The sequence below is a fragment of the Oncorhynchus masou genome, chromosome 13, assembly GCF_036934945.1.
Source record: "Oncorhynchus masou masou isolate Uvic2021 chromosome 13, UVic_Omas_1.1, whole genome shotgun sequence".
Classification (NCBI taxonomy): Eukaryota; Metazoa; Chordata; class Actinopteri; order Salmoniformes; family Salmonidae; genus Oncorhynchus; species Oncorhynchus masou.
The window spans coordinates 25978127-25990933 of record NC_088224.1 but is presented as its reverse complement, the minus strand read 5'-3'; the positions used below and the strand labels follow the sequence as shown (position 1 = coordinate 25990933).

Below are 12807 nucleotides of genomic sequence, written 5' to 3'. Positions count from 1 at the left end.
TCAGGAGGAATGGGCCAAAATTCACCCAACTTATTGTGGGAAGCTACCCAAAACGTTTGACCCAAGGTAAACAATTTAAAGGCAATGCTACCAAATACTAATTGAGTGTATGTAAACTTCTGACCCACTGGGAATGTGATGAAAGACATTAAAGCTGAAATAAAAAATTATCTCTACTATTATTCTGACGTTTTAACATTCTTAAAATAAAGTGGTGATCCTAACTGACCTAAGACAGGGAATTTTTACTCGTATTAAATGTCAGGTATTTTGAAAAACTGAGTTTAAATGTATTTGGCTCAGGTGTATGTAAGCTTCCGACTTCAACTGTTGTATACTGGGAATAGGCTGGCATTTTAAGAGCAGACATTGTCATTCTATTTGAACTATGGCCAATATGTGCTATGCTGTGCAAAACGGATGGAATGTTTGGTTGTGATGAGGTGAATCAATGGTGATGAGATGGATCGATAGAGATGAGATGGATCGATGGTGATGAGATGAATCGATGGTGATGAGATGGAACGATGGAGATGAGATGGATCGATGGTGATGAGATGAATCGATGGTGATGAGATGGAACGATGGAGATGAGATGGATCGATGGTGATGAGATGGATCGATGGTGATGAGATGGAACGATGGAGATGAGATGGATCGATGGTGATGAGATGGATCGATGGAGTGTCGCTGCTTGCTGTGGCTGATCATTTTCCCCATCGGTGTCAGATTAGTGTCAGATCCGTGTCAGATCATGAGTGCTGCTAGGCAATGTATTCCCATGTGTTCTATTGGTAATGGGGAGGATTAGCCCTGTAGTTGTACTGGCTCTGAGAGAGACTCTGGTTTGGCAGCCAGCCTGGTAATAGCAGAACATTTTCTCATGAAGAATTGTGCCTTATTATATTGGATCGTTACCAGATGGACCAAGATGGACCTAGCTCAGTTAAGTTCCGACGCCCACCTGCCCAGCACCCCGGCTGGGGTGAGAAGGTCACCACCTACCCCCTCACATCATATCAACCCCCTTGTTGAGTTCAGTAGGGCACACCGTAGAAAAGTAATATATATGTTTTGAAATGGAAAAAGTCCAAGTAGTCCCTCCCTGATTTAGTCCCTGTTATTTCCGGTACCTAATGAAAATGACCCTAGTTCGTCAGGTATAGGATCTGCAGGTGGACTGTAGAAAGGTGAGTCACATTTCCTGGGAAAGCATTTAATGCAGTTCAGTGTGAGACATCAGGCTACGACAGGATGTGGAATTCTGTCCAAGTCAACTATTACAAGATTACAAGGCTGAGCCTGAAAAGTGCTTCCATAAGCATGTAATTATGAGATTGTGGGATAATTCATGGTCCTACAGAGAGCAATGGTTAAACAGAGAGAGAGAGGAAGTGGGGTCAGCAGTGCAGAGATTGAAACACTGGTAGGCTAGGATGTGATGACAGGGTATAAGTAACAAATTGCATGCTTCAAGATGAGAGAAAGACAGGGAGAGAGAAAGAGAGAGAGAGAGAGAGAGAGAGAGAGATAGGTTTACTGTCTGTCCACTAGGGTACAGGGAGATGGTGGTCCCATCCACCAAATTGAGAGGAGTTACCCAGGGGAGGGATTCAGGGGGAATGCTGATTTGGCTCAGAACACAGCTAACACATTACATAGAACTAATCAAAACAGGAGTCCTTAGGGTGGTGGACCATTCCTGATACGCACAGGAAACTGTTGAGTGTGAAAAACCCAGCAGCGTTGCAGTTCTTGACACAAACCAGCGTGCCTTGCACCTGCTGCCATACCCCGTTCAAAGGCATTCAATCTTTTGTCTTTGCCCTTTCACTCTCTGAATGGCACACATATGTAATCCATGTCTCAACTGTCTCAAGGCTGAACAATCCTTCCTTAACATGTCTCCTCTCCTTCAACTACAATAATTGAAGTAGATCTAACAAATAAGGGATCATAGCTTTCACCTGGATTGACCTGGTCAGTCTGTCATGGAAAGAGCATGTGTTCTTAATGTTTTGTATACTCAGTGTATATCCTCACATCAGAATTCACTAACTACAAGGAAGAGAGCTTATTCATTCTAGAAGAGGAGATCAATGATTTCCGGGCCCAGGGAAATGTTCTGATCTGTGTTGATCTTAATGCTAGGACTGGAGAAGAACCAGATACCTTTAGCACACAGGGAGACAAACACATAACTACAAACCTCAGCATTCCTCTGCCCTCATATCCCCCCAGGAAGAATTTTGATCAAAACAACAACAGAAACGGGAACTACTGCAGCTCTATCGAACGCTGGGTCTGTATGTATTCAATGGAAGGCTACAAGGAGACTCTTTTGGGAGGTATGCATACATACAACTCACCTCTTGGCAGTAGTACTGTAGATGATGTCATCACAGACTTCGATCCAGTACTGACAGTCAGCCCACTAACACCACTATCAGACCATAGAAAAATGACAGCATATCTAAACAGGGAGAAGAGCACAGTAAATTACACAAGACCAATCAGTCCTATAGATAGACTAAGAATAGTAGGGAGAAGTACCAGAAAGCAATTGGCAATCAAAAAATGTAATCCCTCCTAGACAACTTTCTGGCCCACACATATCATTCAAATAATGGCAGTGTAAATTTGGCTGTACAAAACATAAACTTTTATTTATTTATTTATTTTTTACAAATTGGCATCCTTATCTAATTAAAAAAGACAAAATGGTTTGATTATGATGGCAAATCTATAACAAGAAAACGTAGGAATCTATCCAACCAAAAACATAGAAAACCAGGTAACCAGGATATGCTCCTTCAGTATTGGGAAACCCTAAAAGAATCCAAACAGACTCTTGGAACAACGAATGGACAACACAAGAGACACCATTTTAATGACATTGAGGAATCCATTGATTGAAACAACTTCTGGGAAAATTGGAACTCCCTAAACAAACCCCACAGAAAAGAATTGGCAATCCTAAAAAGTGACCTATATAACACTCACTTTACAGAACTGGTGTATATAGAAATATGAAATATGAATTTGGAACAAAAATAAATATCTGAAAAACTGCAAATTCTTGAATTAGCCAATAAAGACAATGTCCTGAGCAAAATTCAAATTGGATTCCTACCAAATTATCAAAAATCAGACCACATTTATACCCTACACACCCTAATTGATAAAATCGTTTTTAATCAAAACTAAAACAAAATCCTGTTTTTTGGAATTCCAAAATGCCTTTGATTCAATTTGACATGAAGGCATTTTTCTCAAATGTATTGAAAGTGGTGGGGATGGAAAACCATATGATGTCATCAAATGAATGTATACAAATACAAATGTGCAGTCAAAATTGGAAATAAAAATACACAAGGCCGTGGAATGAAACAGGGGAACAATGTGAGCTCAAGTCTATTTAATATATACATGAATGGATTTTCAAAAACACTAGAACAATCAACATCTACCGGGCTCACTATTAACAACACAGAAATACAATGCCTCCTGTATGCAGACGACCTGGGACTGCTGTCCCACAAACATAGAGGGGCTACAGCAACAATGACATCATCTGCAACAGTTCTGTTGGACCTGGGCCCTGCCAATCAATAAAATTAAAAACTAACTTTATTCCAGAAACGATCTCTATGTCAGTGAAACCGAGATACATTTTTACTGGGCACCATTGACACAGAACAAACACTTACACATATTTGGGCCAAAAAAAATAAGCTCCACAGGGAACTCCAACCTGGCTGTGAATGAACTGAAAGACAAAGCAAGGAGGGCTTTCTATGCCATTAAAAGATCTATCAAATTAGACATACATGATTAATATCCAAAAAAGAGCCACTAAGTTTTATAATAATTTAAAAACACTCTTACCATTACAAAGCCCTCAACTGCCAAGAGGTAACCATAGAGAAGATTCCCCTCAGACAGCTGGTCCTGAGGCTCAATTTGCTAACCACTACAAACCCAACAAAGCCTCAGGACAACACTCAGAAATGGCCCAAGCAAAAATACAAATATATCACCTATTGGAAAGACACAACAAAAAATTGAAGTAAACTTCAATGCTATTTGGCTCTTAACAGGCAGTACAAGGTGACAGGCTATCTGACTATTTTGACTGATACTGACTACTGTATGTACAGTGCCTTGCGAAAGTATTCGGCCTCCTTGAACTTTGCGACCTTTTGCCACATTTCAGGCTTCAAACATAAAGATATAAAACTGTATTTTTTTGTGAAGAATCAACAACAAGTGGGACACAATCATGAAGTGGAATGACATTTATTGGATATTTCAAACTTTTTTACCAAATCAAAAACTGAAAAATTGGGCGTGCAAAATTATTCAGCCCCCTTAAGTTAATACTTTGTAGCGCCACCTTTTGCTGCGATTACAGCTGTAAGTTGCTTGGGGTATGTCTCTATCAGTTTTGCACATCGAGAGACTGACATTTTTTCCCATTCGTCCTTGCAAAACAGCTCGAGCTCAGTGAGGTTGGATGGAGAGCATTTGTGAACAGCAGTTTTCAGTTCTTTCCACAGATTCTCGATTGGATTCAGGTTGGACTTTGACTTGGCCATTCTAATGCCTGGATATGTTTATTTTTGAACCATTCCATTGTAGATTTTGATTTATGTTTTGGATCATTGTCTTGTTGGAAGACAAATCTCCGTCCCAGTCTCAGGTCTTTTGCAGACTCCATCAGGTTTTCTTCCAGAATGGTCCTGTATTTGGCTCCATCCATCTTCCCATCAATTTTAACCATCTTCCCTGTCCCTGCTAAAGAAAAGCAGGCCCAAACCATGATGCTGCCACCACCATGTTTGACAGTGGGGATGGTGTGTGTTCAGGGTGATGAGCTGTGTTGCTTTTATGCCAAACATAACGTTTTGCATTGTTGCCAAATAGTTCAATTTTGGTTTCATCTGACCAGAGCACCTTCTTCCACATGTTTGGTGTGTCTCCCAGGTGGCTTGTGGCAAACTTTAAACAACACTTTTTATGGATATCTTTAAGAAATGTCTTTCTTCTTGCCACTCTTCCATAAAGGCCAGATTTGTGCAATATACGACTGATTGTTGTCCTATGGACAGAGTCTCCCACCTCAGCTGTAAATCTCTGCAGTTCATCCAGAGTGATCATGGGCCTCTTGGCTGCATCTCTGATCAGTCTTCTCCTTGTATGAGCTGAAAGTTTAGAGGGACGGCCAGGTCTTGGTAGATTTGCAGTGGTCTGATACTCCTTCCATTTCAATATTATCGCTTGCAGAGTGCTCCTTGGGATGTTTAAAGCTTGGGAAATCTTTTTGTATCCAAATCCGGCTTTAAATTTCTTCACAACAGTATCTCGGACCTGCCTGGTGTGTTCCTTGTTCTTCATGATGCTCTCTGCGCTTTTAACGGACCTCTGAGACTATCACAGTGCAGGTGCATTTATACGGAGACTTGATTACACACAGGTGGATTGTATTTATCATCATTACTCATTTAGGTCAACATTGGATCATTCAGAACTTCTGAACTTCTGGAGAGAGTTTGCTGCACTGAAAGTAAAGGGGCTGAATAATTTTGCACGCCCAATTTTTCAGTTTTTGATTTGTTAAAAAAGTTTGAAATATCCAATAAATGTCGTTCCACTTCATGATTGTGTCCCACTTGTTGTTGATTCTTCACAAAAAATACAGTTTTATATCTTTATGTTTGAAGCCTGAAATGTGGCAAAAGGTCGCAAAGTTCAAGGGGGCCGAATACTTTCGCAAGGCACTGTACAGACTCATTCTGCCCTCAGGAAGAGTTATAGACAGAGTTGCATTTTCTGTCAAGTTGTGACAGATATTCTGACATAAGAAATACATTCTTTCCTAAATTATAAAACAATACGAAGAATTTGAAAGCCTAAATTATAAAGATAATCTTAAATACATTCTTGGTGAAAAAACAAAATGCTGTGTTTTGGCAGCCACATTTGCGGCCTCCTGACAAAACCTGAGGGACAGCTAGAGACAAATACAGTGTGATTATTCAGATTAGCCTATTATTACGAACAGTCTCATATATTCCTGTCTTTGACCATGGTTGTTATATGTTTACTTTGACAATGTACGTGTTTTACTTTCCATGTCAAGAAAGTATATGAGAGAGAGACAGATGGGGAGAGAGAGAGAGAGAGAGAGAGAGAGAGAGAGAGAGAGAGAGAGAGAGAGAGAGAGAGAGAGAGAGAGAGGGAGAGGAAGAGAGAGAGAGAGGGAGAGAGAGAGGGAGAGGGAGAGGGAGAGAGAGAGAGAGAGAGGTGGGTGAGAGAGAGAGAGAGAGGGTGGGTGAGAGAGAGAGAGAGAGGGTGGGTGAGAGAGAGAGAGAGAGAGAGAGAGAGAGAGGGAGAGGGTGGGTGAGAGAGAGGGTGGGTGAGAGAGAGAGAGAGAGAGAGAGAGAGAGAGAGAGAGGGAGAGAGAGAGAGAGAGAGAGAGAGAGAGGGAGAGAGAGGGAGAGAGAGGGAGGTGATTGCAGATTGACTTTGCAAATACGAGTTGAAACGTGGCCCATGACCTGTGGATCACTTTCTGTTTCTTGTAAGGGCGTTTCTTACAGCGTGTTTGTGGTAGTTACGGCAATAAATAAAGCTAGGTGGTCTTACAGCATCACTGCTACTCAGGAGGAGAATATGTAATCAGGGATAATTACTGAGAGGAAGTTTTACAGGCCTTGTATCATTGTGTCAATGACGCAAGCTCCGTTCTGAGATTCACAGACATGATTTCCCTATGCTTCTCCCTCATGGAACGCACCACTCTGTACTACTTTGGTACTGTCAGGTTTAGAACCACTCTGTCCTAATACCAAAATGAGCTGTCATCCCCAAACTACAAATATCAAGCGTTCCCAATGCTCTTTGAGGAAAGCATAACTTCCCCATGGTACTTGCACCACAATTTTAATGACAGCTCATTTTGGTATTATGTTAACATGTAGCCGCTGACTGGAACAGACCCAATAGCCTGGAGGAGAGGGGATTCCGGCCGAGAGTAGAGCTTGTATTAGACTCAATATAACATTTTATTACTGGCTAATACATCTGTTGTTACTGACTTCCTGTTTCCTGTGAAGTTATAGCTCCTCTGTCTGTGGCCTTGTGCTCAAAGCATTTAATTACTAATGATGAAAGCACAATTTATTGACAAGTCAAAAACATATTATACTAATTATTAAAGAAAAGTCATTCTTTATATTCAATCAGTGATCTAATCATAGTAGACACAATTTATTTCATTATCCAAGGCAAATCATTTGAGACACAATTTGTCCTGAAAGTGATTACATAGAATCTAGCAAATATATAAAAACATGAACTTATTTATATTTAGTTCAGCTGTCCCCATACAAAAATATATTACATTGTCATAGTCATCCTTTACATACATTAAAAAGTAACCCAGAGTATAGAATCACTATTTATATACATACTCTGGCTTTTTCTGTTAAATCTAAACATTATGATGTGGACAACATATTCATCTGTTGAGAGAACTCCTCATCTTAGCTGTCAAATGCGGTTCTTGTGCGATTTGAACTAGTCTCATTCTATCATACAAAAACGCATACATACACAAACACATCCCCAGTGGTCAATATTTGGCAAACCAGTTGCACTGTCTGAGGAATCATTCCATAGCCGTCTCAATATAGCTGCATTAAATACAGCAAACACATTGTTGCCTTCTAAACAAAACTAGTGTCTGTTGGTGTTGTTTCTGAAGTGGGGGCACAGAGAGACCTTCCAACCCCTCAGAAGTGTACAGAGCCCCCCTGACCAGCGGGCTCAGTTCAGTATTTTTGCCCAGAACGTCCATTCTTCCCTTCCTTTCCCTTCCTCCTCTTGGGCCCCTGGAGTGTGGAGCCCTGGCCCTGGGCCTGCCTGACCTCCAGCTCTGACTTCCCATTCCCTGAGTCATTGTTCTGCCTGGAGTAGCGTTTACACTTGCAGGAGGTAACCACAGTGATCTTATAGGTCCTGGACCTTCCGTCCTGACACTGCAGGCTGATGCGCTGGGTCCGGGTCCGGTCGATGACGCAGCGCCACTCCTGGGCCTCCCTGCGGCTCCAGAACTTTCCGGTGTAGCCGGGACCAGAGCCGATCCAGTTGGGCAGTAGGTGGGAGGGAAGACACTCCCCGGCACACACCAGCTCCTTGACCGGGTTCAGGCTGGTGCACTGACCATCTGAGATGTACTTGGTGGAACGCAGCTCTCTGCAGCCCACCTGGCTCTGTGCCTGACCCTGCTCTGTGATTGAGAGGGGAGGAGAGAGTGTTACATTCTGTCAGATACATATTGCATGGCATTATCTATTGGACATTGCAAATACTTGAATTTGATTTAGTTTGGAGTTTGGCTTTTGGATTATTCCATTTGCTGCTCATAAAGATTCGTTTTGACAGGAACTGCGGCATGATCAGGGGCATCTGAAAGACAGCATGAGTTGACAAGAGGTCCAACACAACTCCAAATTCTTGAACTTTCTCCCATTCAAACAGAAGTCTATGATTTATATTTCATTTTCATTTAGTCCCATTCATGTCTATATGGAAAATGTGCCTATATAAGGAATTAAATAATTCCAAATGTCAGGATCGGTGAGGACAATGAATCTATATGAATCGTCGAATCAATACATTTGATATGCACATAAAAATGCAATTCACCTTTCCGCGCAGCGCTGGTCAAACGCCTTCCTCCGTTGCGTGCTTGATTCATTGATACATTACTACTCGGTGTATCCTGGACCGTACTGATCAACTGAGCGTTTAACTTTTCCGTGGCGTTGTTCTTAGCAGCTTGACAGTTACTTATAAGAAGGAAGAAGAGCGCGAGCTGGAAAACACTCGTGGTAAGAAGCATCCCTGCAACTCTCCGTAGGCACTCCGCAGGCAGATAGACACAGGTAGGTAGGTAGGTAGGTAGGTAGGTAGGTAGTTGTGTCGTTATGATGTTACTTGTCGTTCAGTCGCTTATATACCCGCCCCTTGTCTTGGCACGACCCCGCGTGCATGTAGTGCGTACATTTTATGAATCAACTAGGCGTTTTCACGCATAGCCTACGCCCACTGAAGCAAAGGGTAATGCGTTTTTTTGTTTGTATTCCTCCAATGTAGAGCCTTCCTACCAGTCAGTCAACACAGCAGTTAACTGTGTAAATAATTGATTAATGATTACATTTTTGTAAATTGTAAGTAGACAATAAAAGAGTTTGCCAAAAAGGTTGTATGTGCCACATGCCAGAGGCATATCCTTTGATAGTCTATTTCATGATGATTTGTAAGTTCAAGTTCATATTTTATTCCATGTCTGAACGGATTGATTTGGTTTAGCAAGGGAGGTCAGCTGGAGACTCTGCAGTCACGCCAGCTGAGTGCTTAGCTCTGGTCCAGGGCGATAGTGAGCGATCCCAAAGTGAACTCGCTAATGCCCTGGACCAGAGCTATTGAACACTGTAGATCTCATGTTGTGTTCTCGGATCCAGTGATCTCTCCATCTCTGCAGGACAGGTGCTTCAGGTGATCTCACCAACACGATGTATGAAGCATTACCCAAATTAGAGAACAATAGAAAGGTTCCGATCTCCTCCTTCATCCCTCCATCTATCCCTTCATCCCTCCATCTATCCCTTCATCCCTCCATCTATCCCTTCATCCCTCTATCTATCCCTTCATCTATCCCTTCATCCCTCCATCTATCCCTCCATCTATCCCTTCATCCCTCCATCTATCCCTTCATCCCTCCATCTATCCCTTCATCCCTCCTTCTATCCCTTCATCCCTCCATCTATCCCTTCATCCCTCCATCTATCCCTTCATCCCTCCATCTATCCCTTCATCCCTCCATCTATCCCTTCATCCCTCCATCTATCTCTCCATCCCTTCATCTATCCCTTCATCCCTCCATCTCTCCCTTCATCCCTCCTTCTATCCCTTCATCCCTCCATCTCTCCCTTCATCCCTCCATCTATCCCTTCATCTATCCCTTCATCCCTCCTTCTATCCCTTCATCCCTCCATCTATCCCTTCATCCCTCCATCTATCCCTTCATCCCTCCATCTATCCCTTCATCCCTCCTTCTATCCCTTCATCCCTCCATCTATCCCTTCATCCCTCCATCTATCCCTTCATCCCTCCATCTATCCCTTCATCCCTCCATCTATCCCTTCATCCCTCCTTCTGTCCCTTCATCCCTCCATCTCTCCCTTCATCCCTCCATCTATCCCTTCATCCCTCCATCTATCCCTTCATCCCTCCATCTATCCCTTCATCCCTCCATCTATCCCTTCATCTCTCCATCTATCCCTTCATCTATTCCTTCATCCCTCCATCTATCCCTTCATCCCTCCTTCTATCCCTTCATCCCTCCATCTATCCCTTCATCCCTCCATCTATCCCTTCATCCCTCCATCTATCCCTTCATCTCTCCATCTATCCCTTCATCTATTCCTTCATCCCTCCATCTATCCCTTCATCCCTCCTTCTATCCCTTCATCCCTCCATCTATCCCTTCATCCCTCCTTCTATCCCTTCATCCCTCCATCTATCCCTTCATCCCTCCATCTATCCCTTCATCCCTCCATCTATCCCTTCATCCCTCCTTCTATCCCTTCATCCCTCCATCTATCCCTTCATCCCTCCATCTATCCCTTCATCCCTCCATCTATCCCTTCATCCCTCCTTCTATCCCTTCATCCCTCCATCTATCCCTTCATCCCTCCATCCCTCCATCTATCCCTTCATCCTGCCAACTCTGTGCCCCTAAGAACCAGGGTTCCCTTTCACTCCTTTCACAGGGATCCTTGACAATGAATTCCCCCAACGTCTCCTCAGCTATGTTCCCTCCTTTGATAGCAGTGAAAATAAATCCACTGTAAAACTGTCCAGGCTCATTCCATATTGTTAAGCAGGTAGATTTTCTTTGGTGGGATGGGGTGGATGGGGAAACAGGATGATTGGGGTGGATGGATAAACAGGGTGGATGGGGTGGATGGGGAAACAGGAAGATTGGGGTGGATGGATAAACAGGGTGGATGGGGTGGACGGTGAAACATGATGATTGGGGTGGATGGAGAAACAGGGTGGATGGGGTGGACGGTGAAACATGATGATGGGGTGGATGGAGAAACAGGGTGGATGGGGTGGACAGTGAAACATGATGATGGGGTGGATGGAGAAACAGGGTGGATGGGGTGGACGGTGAAACATGATGATGGGGTGGACGGTGAAACATGATGATGGGGTGGACGGTGAAACATGATGATGGGGTGGACGGTGAAACATGATGATGGGGTGGACGGTGAAACATGATGATGGGGTGGACGGTGAAACATGATGATGGGGTGGATGGAGAAACAGGGTGGATGGGGTGGACGGTGAAACATGATGATGGGGTGGACGGTGAAACATGATGATGGGGTGGACGGTGAAACATGATGATGGGGTGGACGGTGAAACATGATGATGGGGTGGACGGTGAAACATGATGATGGGGTGGACGGTGAAACATGATGATGGGGTGGATGGAGAAACAGGGTGGATGGGGTGGACGGTGAAACATGATGATGGGGTGGATGGAGAAACAGGGTGGATGGGGTGGACGGTGAAACATGATGATGGGGTGGACGGTGAAACATGGGGGATGTGTGGATGGAGAAACAGCGGGGATCAAATCAAACTTTATTTATCACATGCACCGAATACATCAAGTGTAGACCTTACCGTGAATTGTTTACTTACAAGCCTTTAACCAACAGTGCAGTTCAAGAAAGAGTTAAGAAAATATTTACCAAATAAACTAAAGTAAAAAAATAAATATAAAATAACAATAACGAGGCTATATACAGGGGGTACCGGTACCAAGTCAATGTGGAGACTATATACAGGGGGTACCAGTACCAAGTCAATGTGGAGGCTATATACAGGGGGTACCAGTACCAAGTCAATGTGGAGGCTATATACAGGGGGTACCGGTACCAAGTCAATGTGGAGGCTATATTCAGGGAGTACCGGTACCAAGTCAATGTGGAGGGTATATACAAGGGGTACCGGTACCAAGTCAATGTGCGGGGGTACAGGTTAGTCAAGGTCATTTGTACATATAGATAGGGGTGAACTGACTATGCATAGATAATTAACAGCGAGTAGCAGCAGTGTACAAAACAAATGTGGGGGGGGGCGGGTCAATGTAAATAGTCCGGTGCCCATTTGATTAATTGTTCAGCAGTCTTGTAGCTTGGGGGTAGAAGTTGTTAAGGAGCCTTTTGGTCCTAGACTTGGCCCTTCGGTACCGCTTGCCGTGTGGTAGCAGAGGGAACAATCTATGAATTGGGTGACTGGAGCCTGTGACAATTTTTTGGGCCTTCTTCTGACACTGCCTGGTATAAAGGTCCTGGACGTCAGGGAACTTGGCCCCAGTGATGTACTGGGCCATACGCACTACCCTGTAGCGCCTTACGGTCAGGTGCAGGTGCCGAGCAGGTGCCATACCAGGCGGGGATGCAACCATGCTCTCGATGGTGCAGATGTAGAACCTTTTGAGGATCTGGGGACCGATGCCAAATCTTTTCAGTCTACTGAGGGAGAAAAGGTGTTGTCGTGCCCTCTTAACAACTGTCTTGGTGTTTTTGGACCATGATAGTTTGCTGTTGATGTGGACACCAAGGAACTTGAAACTCTCAACCTGCTCCACTACAGCCCCGTCGATGTTAATGGAGGCCTATTCGGCCCGCCTTTTCCTGTAGTCCACAATCAGCTTCTTTG

The 12807-nt window shown here is 43.6% G+C and overlaps 1 protein-coding gene across 1 annotated transcript; it reads right to left on the bottom strand.

The window, feature by feature from the left end:
• Window positions 1–7288: 7288 nt before the first annotated feature.
• LOC135553291 (sclerostin domain-containing protein 1-like) lies at window positions 7289–12553 on the bottom strand. The gene is made up of 2 exons (XM_064985458.1): window positions 12382–12553; window positions 7289–8293 (listed from the first exon to the last, which is right to left on the bottom strand). The coding sequence occupies exons 1-2, from the start codon at window positions 12551–12553 to the stop codon at window positions 7836–7838; spliced, it is 630 nt and encodes a 209-aa protein (XP_064841530.1). The 3' UTR covers window positions 7289–7835.
• Between the last annotated feature and the right edge of the window lie 254 nt (window positions 12554–12807).